A 24,261-nucleotide genomic window follows, 5' to 3' on the forward strand; every position below is an offset into this window, starting at 1 on the left:
CCCTCATTGGCCGGCCCGGGTCACGTGCTCGGCGGGAGGGGACGCCGCTTCCGCTGGGGCGACCGTACGGCGGCGGGGACAAACCGCGTTTGTGACGCCGATTGGCCGCGCGGCCACCTCCGACCTCGGCAAGATGGCGGCGTCCAGACGGGCGGGTCGATTCCCTCAGAGGAGGACAGCCGACTGAGAGGAGCCTCGGCCGGGCCCACTTCCTTCTCAGGAGGGGCTCGGGGCCCCTGGGCGACCGGCGGAAAGCCTCGCTGCTCCCCGGGATGTGGCGAGGGAGCCTCGGGCGGCTGCTTCCCAAGCGGCCCCTCGCGCCGGCTCGCCCCGCTCCCGGCCCTCAGTCTTCCCCCACGGCCTTCAGGCGGCCTTACGCGGCCCAGGCAGGTGAGGCGGGAATTGTGAGCTCTGTGGGTACTGTGACCACACGCCCTTTGTTTCAGAAAGCTGTCCTTTAGATTCACTCATTTTTCAAAAACTCGCTTTCGTCCTTTCTTTGGGCCGCTTATATTTTCCCGTACAAATGGTGCCATTTCACGCACAGCCTTTCCACGTTCATGTGAAAAATATGGAAATCGAAAGGCCTTTCTTAAAATCAGTATATGCATACTGTTTGATTTTAGATGTTTTTATTAGGATGCGGGTTTTTGTAAAGCTTTTCTTGGTTTTGCTCTTGAATTTTCCTTTGAAAGGCAAAGTTACAAACGTAAGCAATTAAAAAATTTTAGCCGTAGGAATCTCTTTCAGAGTCACCCCTTTTTCAGATTTGCCCTTTATTTTTTTCCCGAGAAAATACGGTCACCATAACTATGGGATAAGTAACTCTCTGAGAATGTGGGCTGGGCAAAGCCTTTGATCTGACACTATCTAGTTGGGGAGCAGAAAAATTTGGAGTGGGGAAAAAGGGAACCGTTCTTCAGTTGCTCTGGACTGCCTCCTGCTCTGGAGTCTGTGCCGTAAGGAAGATATGAACACTTGCACTAGTGCAGGACCGTTTGGTCGCTCTTGCGATTTCTGCACAGTAATTCCCTTTCCTGTTATCTGTGATACTTCAGCTCACACCAAGGAAAGCGAGGCTGCTAGCACTTCAGTTCCAAAGGAACGGGAGAAAGATTATATAAAGATTGCTTGAGGTAGCTGGTGGCTGGATTTAGGCTGAGTATCCATGAAGAGATAAAGTTACTGTAGACTCAGGAACTGGGGAAGAAGGAAAGGAGTGTGATCCAAAACAGGAGGTAAGGTTTGTTGATGTCACTGAGCCTAATTATGCTTCAGTTTATTTGGACGATGTCCATTAGATACATAGATTATTTATTATTATATATATATGCATGTGTATTTTTGTCTTGCAGAAAGGAAAAGATTTTACCAAAAGGTTAGCATCTCCCAAGGAGAAAGTAAGCACTTTTTACATTATAGTTTATGCTTGTTATTATATTTGTTTATCTGGACCCCTTTGTTCTACTTCGAGATGCGCTAAGGGAAAAAAGGGAGTTTTGGAGCAGAACGGGAAACTGGATCTACACCTTGCTCATCCAAAGTCAGACTTTTCCAGAATCCCACTGGTATCTTTGTGGTGAGCTGGGAATCCATGTGCAGTGCAGGATGCTGCACTGTTAGAAACAAACAAAAACACCACAGCTTTGTCCATTCTTATCCAGAGAATTTCATAGTTATGAAAACTTTTGTAATATCTCACGGTCATTGTCAAAGCATTCTTTGTTGGTTTTTAATGGTAAGATATTCTTAATCTACATGAATTCCATCATCAGTCACCCCATACATCTACTTTAATGTGGAATGTGGATCCAAAAAATGGAGTTTCAGCAATATGTAAGAACCGCGGTACTCAGTTCCCAATGAAAGCAACTCCCATTGAAACCAATGCAGGTTCGAAGAAAAGTTCATTTATTGGAAAGCAGCGCACAGCCCTAGAGCATTGCTGGAACTGAGTCCTGTGTGCGGCAAAACTTAGTTTTACCCCTTTCCCATTTCACGCCTCCCTTCCGTCTTTGGGTCCCTCTTGCACATGTCCAAGACTCTCTCTGGGTCTCATGCTGGTATGACCTTGGGCGTTCCTGAGAGCCAAATAACAGTCCATCTGCACCTAAATGTTAACCTCCCAACCTTCCCTCCCTATCTCCCCATCACTGTAATGGCAGAAACCAAGCAAGCTAGCAGGGCGATGGATTGATTGTGAGGATTCTGACACTCAGCGTTGTGCAAAATTTGGTTTTCATGTCAATCAAATAAATCGCCCTCGCTTTTGGGAGGAGGAACTAATTAGAATTGGAGACCATCAGCACCTTAGTCCTGAAATAGACTGTGCGCTGGTAATATGTGGCAGAATCTCAACAATTGAAGAGAAAGCTTAATAGGATCCCTGCTAGTTAAATTTCAAGACTCTTTATGTCTATTTATGAGAAACACGAGGGACAGTTAGAGGCCTGTTAAGATTATGTCACTGTTGCTTAGTAAGGTGGGATTTATATCTGATGTGAGCTTCTCAGAGGAATGTGACTGGCCACTACGGTATGGGAAGGTTTTCTTATATAATTAAAGGCAGTCTTGTGTTTCACTGAATTTATGGCAAGGCTTGCAAAACTCATCCTTGCCCCTTTACTGAGAGGGGCGGGAATAGGACAAATGTTCACCTCTTGAAGCTGAGGTACAGCAATATAAAAGCAAGCTATATCAGGGCAGTATTTAGTGTCATGGTCTTTTCTTTCTCTTCAGGTGGCTTTGAAATCAACTTGGACTACCGGAAGCTGAAAACTCCCCAAGCTAAGCTCTTCACGGTGCCCAGTGAAACCCTGGCTTTGGCTGTGGCAACTGAGTGGGATTCTCAGCGGGACACTATCAAGTTTTATACGATGCACCTGGTGTGTGAAAGGAATGGGCCAGCTGAGCAAATGGAGATTTGGAACTGCAGTCAGTTGGGTCTCTAAGTAAAATAAAGCCAAGGTTACTGAAACTATAGTTACATTAGGAGAATGCGGGACATATTTATAAAGGCTGAAGAAGGATTTGGTATATATTTTTTGGTAATAATGAACTACTCTCTCCCATTCACCATGTTAAAAAAACCCAGTAAAAACAAAGAACTTGGCACATTAGACCAGAAAGAAAGAAAGCAACCCCAACCCTTTTGCCCAACTTTGTGCAATTTTTCTATTTACAAGGAGGCTATTTGTTTTGGTAAAGACAAATATGTAAATTATGAAAGGTCTATAGTCAAAAATTTAATTAAAATTCTGAATCTCTAAAGTACTAAAGTCATCTAGTAGGATGCAAATTTGCATTGATCATGGCAGAGGGAACATTTGCAAAAGAAATTCACTGCTTTGCTTTTCAGTCATGTAGACTTTAAGCTATGAGGTCTGGATCACTAAAACTACTTTATGCTCTTTAGACCACATTGTGCAACACAGCTTTGGACAACCCATCCCAGCGAAGCAAAGATCAGCTCATCCAGGCAGCTGTGAAGTTCTTGGAGACAGATACTATCTGGTAGGAGTCTATTTTGGCTTCTGCAGCCTATTCTAGGTAGGAAGTCTAAATGCTTCCTTGTGGTGGAAGGGTTAGGTCACCCTTAGCCATGGAACTATGGGTAATTGGGCCAGTCACCTCACAGGGATGTTGTTTGTGGGAGACAACAAAGGAAGATTTCCATGTAAACTGCCTTGAATATCTGGAGGAAAAGTGATCTATGTATCTTACCAAATAAAAAATAAATTTTTCGAACTAGGCAATAAAGTAAAGGAAGCACTTCTACAATTTGGACAACGTAGCCAACCAGATATCCTTTCTATGTGGCAGAACTATGTTTTTCTTTAGAATAAGGGAAGATCGAAGGCTGGCACTAGATGCAGAAGTGAGTGTGTGTTTTTTTTTTAAACTTCTGGATTCTTAGCTACCGGGTAGAGGAGCCACCTGCCTTGGTAGAACTGCAGAAGAACGAGTGGGATCCAGTAATTGAGTGGGCTGAGAAAAGGTAAGTATAAGCAGCGAGTCAATTCTGGAGAGGTGGTACTGATGAAAACATGCACATCTCCTTTCTGCCAGCCCTCGTGGTGTAGGACATGAAACTAAATCTTTGCTGACAGAGAGTAGCAAAGCAGATGATGATGTATTGGAATGAAATTGGCCATTTAAAAGTCTTGTTCCAGGGGCTGGGGGAAGAAGAAAGCTTACAGCGTCCCAGTGCGATTGCTAACAACTTCCTCCAAAGGCACACTGAAGACTTGTGCTTTCAAAGCATTCGGTGACTCACTTAATTCTGTGTGCCCTCATTTAAAGTTGGAGGCATACCTTGTCATAAAGACTCCACAGTTGTCTTTCTAAAGTATGTAAGAGAGCAAAATGATACGGCCTCCCAGAAGTGATCCCATTTCCTTCCTGAATAACTGTTCTGGCCACCCTATCAGGAGGTAAACTTCTATATATGTAAAGAGAGGTGGCTGATTGTCTTTTTAGGAGTTGAACTGCAGACACCTTCACTCTGCGAATCAAAGTGAGAATCTGAATAATGGAAAGATGAAGTGGGAAATATTTAAATAATCTAATTGAACATTTTAAAGGGGGCATATTGATAGTTTGTCTTGTGACTTGAAATCGGGGGATTCCTGCTTATAAATAGAAAGTGTGTAGGTGGGAGTTGTTACAGGCAGTAGTCAGAAAGGGCTCAGACAGTGATGTATCAAAACTCTATTCCCTTTCCAGGTACAACGTTGTGATTGGCTCCTCAACGAGCATCATGGGCCATAGCCTCCCACAAAGCACAAAAGACACCTTCGCTAGCCACCTCGCCTCATACAACAGCTGGGCCCTTCAAGGTACGTCACACAACATCCTGGGATCTGGTGGATTTTAAACTGCATTGGATTAAAAAATTCTTCACTCCTTTCTACATGGTGGTGCTGATTGGGGAAGGAGATGGGGAGATTAAGGGATCTTTCCAATTTTAAATTGTGAGGATGTAGCTCAACATCTGGTTCCTCAAGAAGGCAGGTACTAGATGCTCTAGGAAGTCACAAGCAAAGCATCAAGGTGACAGCTTGTTCCCAGCAACTGGCATAATGGAAGTGGAGATTCTATTTAACTCTCCAACTCTCCTTTAAAGGTCTTATCCTTTATAATCTCCTTTCAAAGACATCTGATGCAGGGGACCTTCATCACATCCCCGGTAGCAAGTTGCGTAACTTAATTTTGTCTGTTCTAACCCCATTGCCTAAATTCTTTCACAATGAGAAAGGAGGAAATGTTTGCCCTTCAGAGGGTGCCGAATATTAAAAATGTTACATTCTCCTTCCCAGTTGGTTTTGCTACCAAATTAATCTCTCATTACAGAGGAGGAAAATCAAGTGGCACAGAAATCAGCATTTCATATTCAGCTTTGAGTTCTGTTATTTAAAAACCTAAACTCACTGGGGGAGAGTAATTAGGATATTTCTGTATTCCTTGATCTGAATTTTTTTAGCCAACTATCCTCACCTTGGAGCGTAGGAGAATGCACTTTATAAGAGAAAGTGATGATTGTTCCCCTTCTTTTATTAACACATCAACCTAATTAGTTATTAACATAATTATTACAGGCATAGAGTACATGATAACACAGCTGAAGTCTCTGATTCTTTCAATGAGCCTGGTTGACAAACATCTAACAGTTGAGCAAGCTGTCCTTCTATCTCGGCTGGAGGAAGAATATCAGGTAAACCTTACAATATGACAGGTTCTGTACGTTCCTGTAGGCTGGGTTCAGGCACTGTGCTCAGCAGTATTGTGGTTTGTTTGGTTTTGGCTCAGCTGTAATGGAAACCTGCCTTGTTTTGTTTTCTAAGCTGTGGTTTATGACTTTGTCTCCTGTGCAAATCGGGTTAGGGTTATTCAAGGAATCATGGTTGAGGAAATTGTGGCTTGCTGTGCCTGGTAAACAGAGCCATTATTTGACCAAAATGGAGGCCAGGAACAAATGTGATCCATCCAAGCTGAAGGAGGCTTTAGTTAAGGAATGTCCCCTAGGCTGTAAGTAAACAGTTCCTCTTCTAGGGATGGAAAAGTCAAACTTCTGGAGCCTACCCGGTTGGTTGTGGGGAGGCAAGGCACGACCCGTATGGTCAGCTCTGAGCACTGCAGTGGAAGGCAAGGGTTGCAATTTTATTCTCTTTTGCTCTAGATTCAGCGCTGGGGGAATGTGGAGTGGGCCCATGACTACGACAGGTATGACTTGAGGGCCCGCACAGCTGCTGCCACCCTTTTTGTTCACCTTTGCTTAGAACATTCCACCATCAAGCACAAGCTGCTTCAGCACTGAGGAACTGGGATACAGAAGAAGGGGGAGTGGGTAGTGTGAATGAACCTGAAGAAGATTCAGGCTGAATGGATGGTGGAGAGGTGCTGTTGGCATGGCTGGGCTGCATCCTCAGCTTCTCGGATACTAGGAGGCTGAAGCATGAGGGGGAGCGCTTCTCTTCCATATCCTTGGAGGTCGATCCTCCCAGGAGGTTATTAGGAGTTGCTTCCTGTCTGGCCCACCTGGGCTTGTCACCTCTGATGAGATTTCCCTGCATCACAAGTTCTGCATTTTGCCTGGCAGGCTGCCAGATTTCAGGAGCAGAGCGCTGGAATACTCAGTGAGCCTCCCAAAATGGGTGGAGGGCCGTATGCTCTGTCCTGGAGGACATGTAACTAGAGGCAGTTAGAGGTGGGAATATATCACGGCAATTGAGCATCTCTACTAAGACTGAAGACACTCTAGCTACAGTCCCCAGCATAGGAGCCAAGGGCTCCAACATGCCACCAACATCTCCTTTGATGACCACAAAGATTCTACTCCCCTTCCCATTAAATTTAAGAGGGATCATAATGCAGATCAAAATGGCAGGATCCACTGCCATCTTTATTTTGAAGAACATCTTTAGGTGCCAACTTAGCCCCGTAAGTTTTCTTAGAAAATAAAAAATGGGCGGTAATTACAACTGAGTGCATTGTTTGGAAGTATGCCTTGAAGACAGACAAAAATAAGCTGATACATTTTGCTCTTTTTAAAAGAAAATATCTGTATCTGTTTTATTCTAATGTTGATCATTAAACATTTTGGGGATAATGGATTCTCTGCAGTGGGATGCATTCTTTGTATTTAATGGATTAGATTCAACCAGAAGGAGACCGCCACGCAGATTCACTGCTAGTTGCAGAATCTAAACCCAAAAATGGAGTTTGCAGAGTTTAGTACTGAAAGCAGCTACTGCTCCAGAATGTCCAAGTTGTCCAGTTCGCTGCGGATATGATCGATATACTGATTGATTTCTAGCACACGGCTTCGGTTTCGGTGGATTTCATCCTTGTGAACCTTCAGGGATTGAAAAATGAACATGGAAACCCTGAAGGGGCTTCAACTCTTCCTCATGATGTCTCTTTTTTAAATTCCCAAAGTCTAGCTAGGAGAACATGTTTCCTAGTATCTTCCTTCATGGCCAGCTCTACTGAGCGCCGTTAAGTATGATATACTAGAAGTTCTCCCTTTCTCAGTAATGACCTGACAAAAACCTAATGCAAAGGATATATGCTTACCTTTTCAATCAGACCGTAAATCCTATTATTGGCTTTGGTGATGATTTCATCTTCTCGGTTGTCAATCTTTAGGAGGTGAATATCATGGGAGGCATTGACTGCGTTGACAATGGTGTCTTTGTCCACAAAGAGCTGGGAAGAAAAGCCATTGAGAAAAATTTCTAAGAAGCCTCTGATGGTGGGAGTGGTGTCTTATGCCTGGTTCAGAACAAGAATATTCCACCTCTTCTGGTCGCAGGGGTGGGTGGGAGAGTGGTAGGAGGAGCTTACCATGCGGACATCATCTGGCATCTCCTCATCGTACTCGCTCTTCACTATCTTCTCCAGCGTGTTGATGGCTATTTCCAAGAGCTTCTCGTGATGATGGTTTTCAAGATCCCGGCACTGAGCCATTGTGCAGCAGAATGTTCAGAAACAGAGAACAGGGCAGCCTCGTTCACATGTTCTAGGCTGTTGGACGGTAACTAAATTAAAGGGATGATCGTATTTTGAATGGAGATAACGGCTGAAAGGAAGACTGGCACTATCTAATATTCACTACATCCTCCATCAAGACATGGGTAAAGGGCTCTTCCTCCTTCGAAAAGGGCCTTGGAGCAGCCCTTTCTTGATCACTGAGATCAGCCGCTTGTTTTACAAAAGGGCTCTGTAACTCACTCTTCCCTCGTGTGAGCCATGACAAGGGTAGAGGGCAACACACATGCTCATTTCATTCTAGGAGTAGAAGCCCTGCTCCACCATACCCCTTTCTCTTCTCCAAGGCTACACCCCCATGACATGCTAAGCTGTGGTGAATAGTTAACAAGCTTGCATGATGCTGCCTTGCTGCTATTTCTTTTTAAATCACCTGCCCTGGACGGCAATGGGGGGGTTGCAAATCCCAGAGTTTGAAACCCAGGACAGATGTATGATAATTAACCCTCTACAGTAGCTTAGCAAACTGTTACAAACTCAGTCCAAGTGGGCTTCTTGGAAAACTTAACTACTGACCCAAGAGAGTGAAAGAGGGATATCTACGTGTCCTGCCTTTGCTGATCTTCAGAGTGAAATTTGGCACAAAGAGCAGAGGAAAGCTTTGTTTTATGGACATGAGAAGTACTTCCAAAACAAATCAGTGCAGGCCTATGCCACTCTGGATGGTGTACATGAACCAACTTGCTCACAGCTTGAAACATTTGTTTACTTCAGTTATGACACCTTCACACTTAACAGTAGGCACTCAAAAGGATATAATCCTTGCTCGTTCTCTATAAAGTTTGACACAAGATCAGCGATGTTCCTTTCAAAATCTTTTATAACTTCCTTGGGGAAAAAAGAAAAAAACAGATGAAAGGAAGTGAGTTTGAGTAAAACAACTCCACAACTTTTCACATTCCAATTGGCTTACAAACTACATTTCTCCTGGTTTGCTGACATACCTAGATGGGAAAAGATTGGGGAATGATGGTTATAGCATAAGGCAGAGTGTCTGGGGATGTTGGACATTTGCTGTTGTGTTTAAGAATATAAGAAATGCTTGTCAGTCTTACATTCGCAGCCCGCATTGAATGGTCTAGCAGAAACAGACCAGTTTTCAGTACTGTAGATCCCAGTCTACCAACCAGTGTTTAGCAGATCCCAACAGTGTCTTCAAGGGAGGGCTCCCCAAAAATGTCCACTGCCTTACCTCTAACTGGTCAACCAGCTGCATCTCCAGAGTCATCAACGTTTCATAGAGCTTTGTGATTTCTTCGTTGTACTCTGTCAGCCTTAACTCAGCAACCTGGGTGTCACTGAGGCTCTGAATTGCATCGACTATCTACTTGTAAAATATGAGAGAGAAAATATTTTTCCTTTACCCCTTTCCTCTGTCAACAGGGAGAAAAAAGCTTCTGGCACAATCAAATTTGAATACTGGAACTGTTTCCACGGGAGGTTTCAAATTGTGGATCTTTGGAATATGCAGGTTCCTCAATATGGCTACAATCCTAAATGTACTTAATAGCAAGTAAAAAGACTCTCAAAAGAGCCTTGCACAAGATCCTTGCTGGTAACAGAATAACATGTTTGTGTTTCCCTTCTCTTTCATGCCTGGTTTGAAAGGAGACTTCCTGGTTAAACCCTGGTTTGATAAAATGGTTTATCCCACTATCCTGTTTCACAAACCAGGATTTATTATGCTCATGACTGTTATCAATAACAACATTGGTGGCGTGGGAGGGCGCTGGAGTGGGAAGGTGCTAACTTTCACCAAAATTCACTTGGTGAAAAATCTACCTACCCCGAGGTTGTTCTTCTCAAACTCCTGAATAATTCTGGTGCCCTCCTCTTGATTATCTTGTAGGGCTTCATTAAGGCACTCAAAGAAAATGCCAATCTCAGCCTCTCGCTTTTCGTGCTGCTGCAGGCCATATTCAAACAGAGTTTTGCAAATGTCTACAAATTTATTCTTGTATGTGTGGTTGAAGTCAAAGAAGTAAAAAAAAAGAAAAATTAAGGCTGCTTCATACATGCTGATTTCCTGCCTGGGGAAATTCTGGTTGAAAAGGGAAGAGGAGCTCATGCCTTGAGGGGATAAGTCTAAAATGGTTCTCTATTGCAGGAGACACCAAGGATGATAATGGACACAGGAGCAATTTCCCATGTTAAGTTTCTGGAATTCCCTGGGAAAAGGCGGGCGGGTGGGCATAGATGAACAATGAAGAGAACAATGCAAGGTAGACTTTCGGGGGACCCTCTTGGGTTTGAAATACATATAAAGTATTAAGTCAGCCTGGAACCCTTCCAACGTTATTCACTTTCCTCAAGGTCCCAGCTGAGGAAGACCTAGCTGGGGCATGGAACAGGAGGCAGTGAACCAGCTTAGTTGCCCAGAAAAGATGCTACTTCAACAGAAATTTTGGATCTTTTCCCCCTTACGGGTCAAGATAGCTCGTTTTGCTTTTTGTTTGTTTAAAGGGCAACACTAGTCCTCATGACAACAGAGGATTCCCTCAAATCGTATTTTCAAGATGTGTCCCTCATTCTATGCCAAACCAGAAAGGATATGTCTCTAACAGCGCTGGTACTCCAGGAAGATAAATCAACTTGGACGCTTCAGGATCTTCGGCATACATGCTATCAAAGAGAAAAGATCCATCCAGATACTCTACGTAGGCAGACTTGGGAGAGAAATAACATGGGGAAAGAAGAACAAAGTTAGTGAAAGAGGGACCTTTATGCCTTAATTCTAAATATTAGTCCTCAGAAAACTCTACAGAGTTTTCTGGATTGCTCTCCCTTATATGAGCACACTAAGTGAAAAATATCACACACAATGATTATGTCCCTATCAGATATCCCTTGTCACATTTCCTGCCTTCCTGAACCCTGGATAATTCTGGTGGACAAGCAGCTCAGAGAGTCCCAGTTGTTCAAGGCTGGAAGGCTGTGTCTGCTTTAGGAGTCCTCAGGGGCAAAACTATGAAAAAAAGCAGACTGCACATAAATGACCACATACAAATTGCATGGAAAGTTTATGCTTCAATGCAAACTCACGTTATGCTAAGGTGTGGTGTCAGAGATCTGATTTTAGCACATTTAGCATTAGGGTTTGTAAATTAGGATTTGGGGCTTAGCATTACAAACCATCCAGGATCTCATGGCTTGTTCAGCCAGCTTGGCATGTGAATCCAGCTGTTGCCATTCCCCTTGAAACTTTTCAGGTTTTATATTTCAGCACAAAGAATTACATTCCAGGGCTAATCAAATGGCATGTAGATGTGTTTTCCTTTCAAATAGCGAGATAGATGCCTGTTTCTGACTCGGTTTTAACTCAATGATTTTTAAGGTCCCATTAAATCTTTGGGAGCCAGAAGGCATCCAGCAGCTTCTCCCCACAGCCTCGTGACCCACAGCCAGTGAGCGTTAACATACCTTATGGGATTCCACCTCCTTTTCCCGGGCCTCTTTCTCCTTCTGCTTCGTCAAGGCCAGTGTTTCCCCGTGCTTCATCTCCTCTATGGCATACTGGTATTTTATCAAGGCCATCTCTCGCTGGCAGGAAGGACACACAGGAAGGACACTCAGCTGAGATTAGTGGTTTTGAAGTCATGCAAGCATAGTCTTCCCGAGGGACAGGGAGTGGCGACGGGATCTTGATATAGCATCGGTTTATAAGAGGAACATGTCTTTACATTCTTACCATGTTACTCTCCACCAGTCTGAAATCCAGGTACACAAGATCTGGTAGGTAAGCAGCGATGTACATGGAGTACAATTCATTGTCACACACTGGATTCCCAGTGAGGTTCAGAGTGCGCAGGTTTTTGAACTTCCTGAGGTATATCATCTGCGGCAGAGGGACACAAGAGACCCAGGGAGTCAAGAAGCTGGGGGAGTCTACAACCCATAGACATGTTGTAAAGATCACATAGATTATATAATTGATTAATAGAAATGCTTGGAATATTTACAAAAGACAAAAAAGGAGAAAAGTTTGGGCCTTTGGTTCAGTAAGTTTCTGTTTAGAAAAGTTAGTATCACGCTTGGTATTTTATTCTGAGATTTTTTAATTTTTCCAATACAAGTTCAACAAAATGATATGTTCTTACATATTGAGATTCACAATATATTGCGATTTCACTTTCTCAAGTGGGTCAACCCATAGACATGTTGTAAAGATCACATAGATTATATAAAGTGCTATACAAACTTTATTTAGCAATAAATAAATCCTAATTATTAAGGTCATCTACAGTAGCATCTTTAGCCAGTGTTTCATTGTATAGCCATGGATGTGTCATTGTCTCCATCTATCATCTTAACATAAAGGAGAAAAAGAAGAGGAGCAGCATGAACTAAAATATATCTTCTGAGTTCAGAATGACTAAATGCTAGAGAAAATTAGTGCCGAAGATTCTTAAATGCTTTGTAATCAAAATCTTACATTTTCCAGAGTCTGGATATTATTGTTTCCTATAGAGAAGACTTGGAGTTCTTGTAGTGTATCCAGATTCTCAATCTTGGAAATCCTGTTATTGTACAGACTAAGGTCCTGCAATTTAACCAAAGCGTCTAAGCCTTCAATGAGTTCAATATTATTGAAGGACAAATCTGTGGGAACAGAACAAGTTTGGAATGTATGCATCCCAAAAGGAAGCCATTAAACTCCTCCCAGACAACACCTGCAGACTCACACAGCCATTTGTAGGTACTGGGGTGAAGAGGATTCACAGCTCATGAGAGAACAGCGGGTGAGGCCGTGGCTAGGGCTTTGCTTAGCTTTGGCTGGTGCACCAATTGCAGCCCTCCCTGGCGCAAGAGGACAAAACAACAGTCATTCATGCTCTTGTGACCACGGGACTGGGTTGTTGCAACATGCTTTACGTGGGGCTGCCTTTGAAGAATATTCAGAAACTACAGCTGGTCCACAATGCAACAGCCTGCGTACTTGCCAGCTCCCAGCTTTGGGAACATATGACACCAATTCCAGGGGCCCTGGCTTGGTTACTGTTAAGTTTCCAAGTACACTTTAAGGTGCTGGTTTTAACCTGTAAAGATCTTCATGGCTTGGCTCCCGAGTATCTACAGGACTGTCTACTCCCAACTATATTGGCCCAACCTACCAGATTTTGTAGGGAACAGCTGCTGGTGATTCCGCACTTCTGGGAGGTGAGGAGAGCCAAGACCAGATGGCATTGTTTCTCTGCAGCAGGGTTGTTGGTTTGGAATGGCCAGATTATTCTAGACAGCCTTGTCACGCTCTTGCTAACTTAATTTCTTGCACCTCTTTTATTTATTGTCAGTTATGCTGGTATCCTACATACTTGTTTAAATTGTCTTTGTTTTATTCACTATAAGCTCCTGAGATTCTATTGAATAGGGCAGGGTATAAATGCAATAAACAAGCAAATAAAATTATTAATAGCGCTTTTATCCTGATCATCAACTCTTTCTCCCATCAGATGTCCCCCTCAGTCTGGTCATCATCTGATCAGAAAGGTAAAACTTTTATGTTATGGGAGTATAGCACTAATTCCAATTCTACATAACAGGGAAAACCAAAATCCTGGTCAGGAGAGAGAAATAAAACATATTATCTGTTCTTGTCAAGATGGGCAGGGCAGGGCAGGGCAGGGCAGGGCAGGGCAGGGCAGGGCAGGGCAGGGCAGGGCAAGCAGCCAAAAAATAGCAAAGATTATGTTTGCTAAAGCATTTGACGCAATTTCAGATGACGTGCAATTGCTAGATGGAATTCTTATTTACATGTAGAAACATTAGCTGTGAAAGCTGCATGCAGTGTGGCACTTCCAGAAATTTGTGGCTCTCATTGCAAGGATCTTACCTAACCAAACCAGATTAACCAGAGAGTCCAGTGCCTCAATCTTTTCAATAATATTGTTGTCTAGCTGCAATTTTGTGAGGTTCACAAACTCCCAAAGATTGTCGATCTTCAGGATATCTGAAACCACAGGAGAAGGATAAGAACCACTTAGTTCAAGATGGAAAAAACATAGCCGTTCTACTAGTGATATCAGCGTAGATACTAACCTAGTTTAAGACAAATCACAGCCCTGAATGCCAAACGCTCACATTTCAATAGTATCTGATCACTCGCCTAAAAGATCTTGCCACATTTTTATTATTACAGCAGCGTCAGCATGCACAACATTCACAAAGAACAACAGGGCAGATTCTAGCCCAAGGAATAATTTATGATCTGACACATGGAAAGCAATGAAGAATGGAGCAAGGAGACAAAGGTAGATGGGGAAGAAGATACATTTATCTTGCATACTTGGGCTTTGCTACAGATGGGTCCTCAAAGGCTTCTGTGCTACAAGCTTCAAGGGAAGAGAGGATCTGAAGGAAGAAGGAGTGGCAGCATCACATAGGTGTTAAGGGAAGCATATGAGGCAGGAAGTGAGAAAGGGAAGTGTGCAAGGACAGTGAATTGGTGGATAGCTGCAAATGGTGGAGCTAGAGATGCAAAGACCGTGCGTGGATGTGCTTGAGGGTTTTGAGGAAACTTCCCCAGTCTGACACTCTCCAGATGTTCTTCGACTGCAACTTCCAGAACTCCTAGCCAACCAACCTTGGAGGGCATCTCAACACATCTGGAGGCCAACAGATTAGAGAAGGGTGGAATAAAAAGATAAGGGGAAAAGATCTCACTCACAGACTGATTATGTGCCATCAAGCCAGTGTCAACTCTTAGCAATCACATGGATGGAATTTCTCCAGGAGGATCTGTCCCCAACCTGGTCTTTCAGGCCTTCCAATACCAACCAAACAGCATTCTAAACACTCTGACGTAGCTTAAGATGGAGTTAGCAAAATAACTCCAGATTATGCCCAAACAGTAGAACACTTCCATACAACAGCTTCTCTCAGCCCTTTTCAAAAACCCCCTTAAAAAAGCAAGTGGAACCACTAGCTGTTCATGTGGCAACTTTCAGACCAGCAAGGCTTTGCAATGAAAAGCCGGCAGGCCCTTCTGGAAACCGCTCTATTTCACGCTCCGGTCCTTACTTCTAAAATCAAGTTGCAGGGCTTTGACGTCTTTGAAATTGATGCCTTCCTTCTTGGCCAGGTGGCCTGCATCTTCTTGAGGCCCCTGCTCCTCCACTGCTTTCTGCAGCATCTCCTCATTAATCACGTTGGGCTCGATGCTGTCGTAGAAACGGCTCATGTTTGGTAGGGAAAGCCAGGCCAAAGTTAGACAAACCAACCAGATTCCGTTGCTGGCCCTGAAATGCAAGGACATATGGTACCCAACGTTGTGATCTGCCCCAGAGGCGAAGAGTTTCTGGCACCCACCGACCACTGGATCTTGCCACGTCTCAGGGATGCCTCGGTATGCCCATGTAACGTTTCTGTTCTCCAGCTGCACTGCCTGCCAGTCTTCTTCCAGGTACGATTCAAGGTGCTAGTTGCTACCTATAAAGCCCAATATGGCACGGGGCCTGGTTACTTGAGGGACCACCTGTCACCTCTAGTATCTGCCCAGCCAATCTGATCTGGCAGGGTTGGCACACTCTGGGTTCCTTCAATTAAACAATGCCATTGATCGGGACCTGGAAGCGTGCCTTCTCTGTCCCAAGCCTGCCCTCTGGAATGAGGTTCCCCCCAAAATTCAAACGGCTCCCACCCTACTGGTGTTTCGAAGAGCCCTGAAGACCTGGCTCTTCGCCCAGGCCCTTGGCAAAGGGGCTTGAAGCCCCCTTTTCTTCTCTTTCTTTCCTTTTTCATCTGGGTTTGTCATCTCTGCCCTCTTTGTTCTTTTTCGTTTTGGGCTGTTTTCTTCTTTTAATGTTTTTAACTGCTGGTAGACCACCCAGAGGTTCTGGAAGTCGGGCGGCATATAAATGTAATAAATAAATAAATAGATCCCAGGGATCGCTTTTGGGGGGGTAAATCCACAGAGATCCCTCCTATCAGGGCTGGGATCTTCCGCAACTTCTTCCCTTGCGGAGACCAGCCAGAAGGAAGATGCCGCCTCTCAGCTTCAGGAGTTGGGGCACCAGCCTGCCCCCCGCCTTTCTATTTGGGAATGATGGGAGTTGTAGTCCAAGCCTCGCTTCCTGCCCAGCAGCGGCTCTTTTACCCGCTGGACGCCCGTTCCCGACAGCTCTTGGCTGGCCCCCGTTGGAAACGAGCCACTGGGGCTGGGCCGGGGCGCGCAACTCGGGGTCCTCCCGTTAAGACTACGCCTCCCATAATTCCTTGCCGCTGGCCAAGCTGGCTAGGGCTGATGGGAGGAAAAGTCCAAACTACTGGTCGCTTAGGCGAGCTGAATGGCGCCCGACACCCGGCGAGCAAAGGCCCCCAGCGGCCTCCCCCGATGCAGAGGGAAGCCTCCCTCGGCTTATCCCGAGCCAGAATCCGCACCTCGCGGCTCCGGGCCCGGGCATCCAACCTCGGGGACCCGCCGACCTCACACCTGCCGGAGGAAGACCGCGTTGCTGCAGGAGCCGCGTCTGTTGCTAGGGTAGGCCACGTGACCGCCGCTCGAGCCCGCCCGGCTTTCTTCTCGCGTCGGAGTTGTGGGCAAGCGAGCTCGATTCGCGTTCGCTTTGGGGGACGTCCGTCAGAGCTGGTGGCTCAATGGGAAGCCGCATAAACAGCCGTTCCCTTTCGGGATTGGCTGTAGGAGCCACACGGCCTGCGAATCATCTGCGAATGCTACCCAATAGTCTGCGGGCTTCTAATCTAGCCTTCTCCAATCGTGAGGCGGGGAACGCGGAATCCTCTCTGTCCCCGCCTCGTCGTCGTCTCTCAGACGCCGTCCGCTTTCAAGTCTGGTCGCCTGGCCTGACAGTGATGGGCGTCCGCTTTCTCCAATGAAAAGCGCCCTCTGGGAACGCCGCCCAGTCGAAAGCGAGCCAGGGCCCTCCTCGGCCGCGAGCGCCGCCGCGCTTGGCTGCCACCGCTGTCGCTCAGGCCGGGGAGGCGGGGCGAAGGCGCGGAGAGGGGACGCGAGGCGGAGCGGGCCGGGAGGCCGGTCGCGTTTGTTGTCATCTCAAGATGGAGTTTCTGCTGGGGAACCCCTTCGCCACCCCGGTGGGGCAGAGCCTTGGTAAGCGGGAGCCGGCGCGGGGGCCGCCGGAGCAGCGCCGTCGGGGAGAACGCTGGCCGGCCGGAGCTCCGCCGAGGCGCCTCAGGCCAAGTGGGAGGCTGGGCCGCGGGGGGCTCCCCCGCCCCTAGGCCTGCTCCGGGCCCCGTTGGGCGGTGGGCAGGGGCTGAAGGGGCCCACCTCCCGCGTCTGCCAGAGCGGCTGGGCCTGCGGGGGACCCAGGCCCCCCACGAACCACTGCGCCCCCCCGGCTGACCCCTCCCCGAAGGGGCGCCCTGAGCCCCCTGGGGCTTTGGGAACAGGCCCGCCTGGCAGGCGCTACTCCCCCCCTTGGCTGAGAAAGCGTGGGGGGCAGCTTCTCCCGCCTCGGTCCCCGCGGAGCATCTTTCCCGGGCGGTGTTTTCCCCTCTGCCCCCCCGGGCCGTGACAGCCCAATTGGGGTTCCCGTGGGTGGCGCTTGGGGTGTCTTTCGATGCGTGGCGATGCTGGAATGCGCCCCACAACCGGTGGGGGCTGCTTCTCAGGTGAGTGTTGGCGCCGTGCTGGGTGAGCATCGCCCGCCTTTTCAGCTCACCACCTGCTTCTTCTTTCTTCCTCCTCCTCCTCCTCCTCCTCCCTCTGTACAGAGGTCTCTGAAGTCCCCCTGAATACACAGGGGTGGGGGGATTCCTCTTGCGGGGGTCCTTGCAAAGGCCGTCTGTTTCCCTGGACGGAGTGCCGAGCCAGCTGCGACAAGCCCAGCAGCTCCCGAAGCTTGATCAGCCCGCAGGATGACTTACGATTTGTGAACGCTTCGTTCAGTTAAAAAAACAAGCAATTTTTAAAATAATATTTGCAGGGGACAGATGTTTTTGGAGGGAACAACAACAGTAAAAGACAGTTGTCTGGCCAACTCAGCCTTTAAGCAATCTGTAATCGATAGTGGGAGGCCCTGAAATGCGAAAGTTGGTGTGAGAATAGGAATGGTACAAGGCCTTCTGAGAATCTGTGGCATAGAGGCTGGGAAGCCAGGAGGTCCGGGCTATAGAAGGCAGATGTTTTGGGAAGACACAGCCTGAGGGTGAATGAAGGGACCATGAGAAGGAGAGAGGGTTTAGGGAAGCCTAGAATGTTGTGGATGAGCTTGGAGCCAGGAATGCTGGCAGGGAATGAAACAGGATGTCTGAGAGGGAAAACTGACTTGGAGGAACCTTGGAAGCATGCCAAGGTGCAGATTTAGAGGCCCTGTAATCTTGAAAAAGATCTCCTCAGTGGCATCCAGGAAAGGATGATTAAATTGTTTGTGGGTATTTACAGCAACTTTTTCACTAAGGCTCAAGAAGCTGTGGTTTTCTTGGCTTAAAAAACAATGACTAAGCAGGGATAGGAAGGTTGATTGCTGTACAAAAGCCATGTGTCAGAATGCAGGGACCTTGATGCTGCTGCCTTGCAATGTGTACCGGATTTTTTTTTAAAGAAGCAAGGCTTTTCATAATGCATGCATGTTTTAAGTCAGGAAATTGCTATATGATAGGTTGGGAGCCACTAGATGTAAAATGCTTTTAAAAAACCAAAGAATTCAACATTTTTATTTTATTTTTTTGGCTAGTGGACTTTCTGATCAGAGGCTATTGAATCATTTTCTTGAACTCATTGTGGAGATGGGACAAGGAGAGGACAAAGCTGGGGAGCAAGGTTGAGAAATACAGGGGAGAAGATGTGCATGTGTTGAGACATCTAGTACAGGCAATTGGAAGGAAGAATTGTGAAATAAAAGATTTATGTTGGTTTCTACCTAGTTGAATAGGACTTTTAGTCAAAATTAGGAAGTGGGCTGTAAGCTTTTCTTATGGATAAGGATCTTGATAAATTTATAAAGTTCATAAAATTCTAGAAGTTGCCTCTTCGTTAGATTATTGCTTCTGCATCATTAGAGTAAACGCTGTTGCACACACTTTACTCTTGCATAGTCTTGTGAATGCCACAGAGATGCTTGGTACAAAGCAGGTAAAGTCTGTTTACTTTGAGCCCACTTTTCTTTGTGGCAGATGCTAATTGCTGAGAATGAAATAATAGATCCTGTTTGAAAGGGCAACAGTCTAATAGGGTGCCTCTCATTTTGCCCTTGATGAATCAAAAATAGATTTTGGCCCTTTTCTAACAAACTGTGACATTTTATTCAATGGAAAATGGATTCCCAGCACAGACAAGGAAGCGTTGCATAATGAACGTGTTGTCCAAAGTCCAAGAGATGTCATTTACATCCTGACTCCGTTGACCTTTACCAAGACCTTGAATAAGTGACTCGGAACATCCCTTTATTTAAATGGAGACATTACTGCAATTCTAAGAATTTTCTTTACAGTACATGTATTGTTGCAATTTATTGGTATGCTATGAAGTTGAAAGGCCTGAGGCTTTCCACCAGTTGTGAGGGAAGAACATAAAAATCTCAGAAACAGATAAGAACAGGACATTGTTTCTCTCTTTTTAAAAAAATTTGTTTTGTTAGGGAACAGTTTCTATGTGGTCCTGATTCTGAAGAGACTCCTGAAATTCTGAATACATTCCTCAGAGTATTGCTACCTTGAAGTTGTCATGTCTTTGAGTTACAGCTGTGTTTCTCAGCCTTAGCAACTTTAAGATGAGTGGACTTCAACTGCCAGAATTCTGAGAGTTGAAGTCCACTCATCTTAAAGTTGCCAAGGCTGAGAAACTCAGTACTGTATTCAGTGCTTTGCATCAGCTGCCCTGGAACATGAGGACTCAAATTATTCAACTTATACCCTTATGTCTGTTTGCAAAGCCAATGCAGGCCTGCTAATACGAGAAGGCCTGTGTGTAGGCAAAAAAGTCATCAAATACTCCTTTGCCATAATGACTGCATTGAACCTTCCTGTTCAGAGACAGCATACCACTAAGCCCCAATTAACAGAGATTTTTGTCTGCATAAGGGCTCTTCCAATCACTATTAGCTTTAATGACATAAACGTTCAAAATCAGAAAACATAATTCCCACAGCCAGAATAGTATCTTGCATTTAAGTGAACTTAACTTTGCTCAACCAGGAGTTGCCTTGCCATTTGGGAAAAATTAAAAGAAAAAGAAAAAGTAGTGCCTCTATTTCCTTTGATGGTGCTAGGAAATATTTCATGCTAACGCTAACCCTGAGAGAGGGGCTATGCTGAGTTTTGCCAAGACACTGGCACAGTTTTAATGGGTTAGGATGAGACAAAATGTTAGAGATTAATTGGGGCCTGCTGTTGCTAAGGCTTTATAGTTGGTATGTTAATTCATTGACCCTTTCCTTGAAGTGATCAAGAAAAAAATGGAAACAGCCAGAGGTGGTCTCTTCATTATTACCATCTTATTATGGAATTTCAGAGATCTGCAAATCATGTACAGCATTAGAAGTTCTCCTTTGGTGGCATAGGGCGAGTTGCCTTAAAAACAAGAGAAGTATGTTAGGATTTCATTTTACTTTGAATGGGGATGGACAAGCAGGCAGCTCTTTGATGGAAAAAGTTGCCCTCCACTATATAACCTTGGCTGAAGTTGTTCTAAATTCACTGGGTTTTGCTTGCTGAGTGTTTCTGTGGTTCTTCCTGGCTCATGTATGAGATGCAATTATTTGGCCATTTTGCATTCATTGGTGGCTCTTTTGATGTTATGGAAGATGGAGAATAGTCCCATTAAAGCATATTGGATTGATCACAGCTTTGGCCTCTGCAGTTAAAGCTGGTGGCCTCCTAAAATATCTAGGGCTAGAAATGCATCAGCATTGTACTTTCTCTGCCAGGAAATGCCATTGATTCCCATGAAAATTTAATTGTGAGCACACTAGGACATTAGGTAAACATGAGCAAACACTCTCAAAGAAACGTTTGAGAAGAGCAGAGGCTTATCTTTCTCAGTTTATAAAATGTAAATAACTCTGCTGAGAAACAGGTTTAAGCAGTAAGACATAACACTTTCAAAAGGTTAACGAGCAATATCTTTATTAATTCATTGCTGATGCACTTCCCTCTACATGTTTGTTGTATTTGTGATAGTTGAAGGTTCTTCTGGCAGAATTTTTCACCAGGAAAGATTAGAGAGGATTTCTGTAAAAGCACAGTGTTGGCCAAGTAGGCCCCCAGAGATGTGTTGAACACTGAGAAGACCATAATACTTGTTCCCTGAGACTGAGAGTTAGCTGATGAAGGCACCCACAGAATCTCACACTACAGTATATAAAATGATTCATACTGGAGAAGGGACTTCTCTTCGTTTTCTCAACTTGGGGATTCTTTTGGACTTTAAATTCAGGTAGCTACTCACTGGTAATATAGTTATAGACACTGTAACAAAAGCAGAGGGCCTGGGTTGTGTGAAGTAGCAGCTCTATTCTGATTAGTCTTCATGTAGGCCATACCTAGGTGCCATATTTTAAGGAGGAAATTGACCGATAGGATGATAGGCTTGGGTAGAGATCTGGAAACCAAACCTTACGAAGAATCCTTGAAAGACTGAATGTGTTTGGCCCAAAGAAGAGAAAAATGTAAGGGGAGATACGCTAGCAGTCTTCCAATAGCTAAAGGATTGCCCTAAAGAAAGTAGAGGGGGCATGTCTTCATTGTTCTGGAGGGCAGGACTAGAACCAGTGACTACTAGTGATTTGGACATGGCTTTCAGGTAGACATTAGGAGAAATATTTGAACATAAAAACTGTTGGACATCAGCAACCAGACCTGTGATAATAATGGCTTCCCAGTTTAAAACTGTGGTTTGAAACATTTTGCAGAAGATGGATGGTACATTGTTTAGATATTGTCCACTTCCTCCAAGCAATTCAGAGAGATTCTCTCCCTCCTCTCCCTCTTTATTCTTAGACCTTACCTGAAAGTTGAAAGGTTAGAAGATGGCGACTGTCAACAGGTCATCCAGTGAGTTTCAGGGTTGTGACTGTTGTTGATTATATGCTTCAGTTCCTTTCATCTAAGCGTAGAATCCTCCTTGGGATCCTCTAACCCCTCCCTGCTCCGGTGTTCAAAGAACAGTGAGAAATTATATGTTAGCTTCTGGCATATCTGATGGTTAATAGGCAAATGCTAATGCAAAAACATTCCTGAACACAAAAATGCAAAGAGTAAAAGAACCACAAATTTTTAAAAAAGAATGAGAATGTTTATGTTCTGTGTAGGATTCCAAATATTTTTTTTAAAATCAAGCAGGTCTGGATCAATGCGACATAACAGTATTGTTAACAGAAACAAAATATGGCTTGGCACAAACGTTGCTCAGTAGCACAAGAATAAAAACGATAATTCTGTAAAGTGAGCACTTTAAAGCATAAAAAAAAAATAGACCAATTCTCTTCCAGTTCTCACAGTGCACAACTGTTTCCAATTAGATTGTCTGCTGACCAAGAGAATGGCTTGGTTCACGCATCAAGCTAAGCCCAAATGGAATTTATTTGGGTTTCAGCTGTGAGTATCATGTGAACGTAGTTATTGTGGTTCATGAACCATGGCTTCTGACTTAACATCATCCAGCAATCCTTTCACTTAGGGCTTATTCAATAAACCATTGTTTAGTTCAATCAATCTGTCTTGCTAGAATCGGACCTTAACTTACTGGTCCGCAACTGACCCATCACAGCATCCAGACAGTGACTTAAGAGGATGGAGTAAATGAGGTTGGCAAAAGTACCCAGAGGTGCGCGGGCTTTAAAAGCCAGAGATCATATTCCACTGCAGTAACTCTAAATGGCAAGTAACCATTTTCTTGAAACAGAAGACGGGGTGATTATTTTTCCACTTCAGACCACAAAACTCAAAAGCTCACCAGTAATATATGATAGAAATAGGGCTCTCTGTATTACTTGATGAAAATTAGCTTCTGTGAATAACTTGACAATGTGCTGGAGTGGCCTCAGACCAGGATGTGATTGATGTTTGAAGTTTGGTGGTCTAATATTCCTGCAGACAAATAACGTAGCACACGCTAGAACACATCCATATTGTAAAGTGCTTTGAGACTGCTATAAGCGTATTTCAGATCAGCTTCCCTTCATGATAATGGATTATGTTGCAAAAAGGAAATCCTCAGGAACTGAAAATTAAATCTTCAAAAGAAACACATAACAAGTAATAGATTGGCTGACTTAGTATTGAGTATTGGGTCCTTTATCTCTTATTAATATGAAATACTTAAGTGAATGGTTATTTTATACACACACACACACACACACACACACACATACTAACGTACATTGCACCCAGTTATAATTTGTCAGTTTTCAGCTAGATCGGAGATATGCAGCCTGAGATCTCTCTACAAAAGTCAGAGATTTTGAAAAGTTGTTGCTGAACAGTAATTTTTCATGTAACAAGAGAAAATACGTAACTAGTGCATTACCATATTAATTATATTTTAATGAAGTGTAATTGAAATGAAATCATCTTTTGCTTTTGTCCAAGGCATAATCTCCTCCTTTTTGGCATGTCATTCAAAATTCAGTTCTTGGCTTGAAAGAAGTTAAACAACGTGACCTAGACTTTGCCTATAACTGTGCCTCCACCCACCCAGCAAGGGGTTATGGATCGTTCTTGTCTGTTTTATTTTGCAAGATAGCACAGGGGTACCTGATCAGTTTTAGCTGATAAACCCAGAACTTTCCTGGATCTCTCAGGACTAAGATTAATACATAGTACAACTAGCTGCAAAAATAAGGACTGTTCTTAAGCCTAACACAGTAATTGACAGGTGTAATGCCTAGAGAGAGTGGCGGGCTGGGTGCAGTTCATTGCCCATTGGTAGCGAATGCTGCCTTGGCTGTGTGGGTGCTTAATATATGAGGAAATAGGCAAGCAACTAAGCATTTATGAAGTACATGTTTAAAAATAATAAAAATTTTAGCAGAGACGAAACGTCAGTGCCTCCCCAGTAACTGAGGTTTGAGCCTGCTCGGGTAGGCACCAAATGCTCTATCACAAAATCCTGAGGAAGAAGGATTTGTGATCTAAGGAGGGAGGGAAAATGGGAATGGAGTGGAATCTCCCAGAAGAGCGGATGGTTCTGGGGCTGGAAGCTTAGAAAGGAGCATACCACATTGCAAAATTATATTCCAGGTTTCTTTTGTACATCATCCTAAGCTGCAGTCTGATTCTCATTTTTTCCGGGCGTTTCTT

General features: G+C 44.6%; 3 protein-coding genes across 6 annotated transcripts in view; 2 read left to right on the forward strand and 1 right to left on the reverse strand.

Annotated features, from left to right (window-relative positions):
• Window positions 1–95: 95 nt before the first annotated feature.
• Window positions 96–7,112, forward strand: ATPAF2 (ATP synthase mitochondrial F1 complex assembly factor 2). Of its 2 annotated transcripts, XM_007425072.2 has the most exons (8): window positions 100–390; window positions 1,356–1,400; window positions 2,740–2,885; window positions 3,416–3,513; window positions 3,917–3,997; window positions 4,726–4,838; window positions 5,598–5,713; window positions 6,179–7,112. In XM_007425072.2, exons 1-8 carry the CDS (start codon window positions 273–275, stop codon window positions 6,314–6,316), a joined length of 855 nt encoding a protein of 284 aa, XP_007425134.2. In that variant the 5' UTR covers window positions 100–272; the 3' UTR covers window positions 6,317–7,112. The 2 variants fall into 2 exon arrangements, with proteins under 2 accessions (XP_088004048.1, XP_007425134.2); XM_088147922.1 differs by lacking the exon at window positions 2,740–2,885 and having other exon boundaries at window positions 96–390; window positions 1,356–1,378.
• A 58-nt stretch (window positions 7,113–7,170) lies between these two features.
• Window positions 7,171–16,562, reverse strand: DRC3 (dynein regulatory complex subunit 3). Its single transcript, XM_007425060.3, has 13 exons — window positions 16,426–16,562; window positions 15,067–15,284; window positions 13,880–13,996; window positions 12,482–12,648; window positions 11,738–11,884; window positions 11,470–11,589; window positions 10,603–10,715; window positions 9,836–10,010; window positions 9,242–9,373; window positions 8,807–8,877; window positions 7,846–7,969; window positions 7,576–7,707; window positions 7,171–7,354 (listed from the first exon to the last, which is right to left on the reverse strand). The coding sequence occupies exons 1-13, from the start codon at window positions 16,446–16,448 to the stop codon at window positions 7,247–7,249; spliced, it is 1,647 nt and encodes a 548-aa protein (XP_007425122.2). The 5' UTR covers window positions 16,449–16,562; the 3' UTR covers window positions 7,171–7,246.
• Window positions 16,563–16,967: 405 nt separating this feature from the next.
• The window catches only part of TOM1L2 (target of myb1 like 2 membrane trafficking protein), a 29,669-nt gene continuing 22,375 nt past the window's right edge, over window positions 16,968–24,261 (forward strand). For 2 of the 3 annotated variants that reach the window (XM_088147925.1, XM_088147926.1), the window contains exon 1: window positions 16,968–17,113. In XM_088147925.1, the coding sequence (XP_088004051.1) occupies window positions 17,062–17,113 (52 nt within the window). In that variant the 5' untranslated portion in view covers window positions 16,968–17,061. The remainder of the gene's footprint in view (window positions 17,114–24,261) is intronic. The other variant, XM_088147924.1, reaches the window with a different exon arrangement.

Source organism: Python bivittatus, unplaced genomic scaffold (assembly GCF_059951505.1).
Source record: "Python bivittatus isolate LINGU-HERP-01145 unplaced genomic scaffold, Pbiv_v1 ctg000560_np1212, whole genome shotgun sequence".
Lineage (NCBI taxonomy): Eukaryota > Metazoa > Chordata > Lepidosauria > Squamata > Pythonidae > Python > Python bivittatus.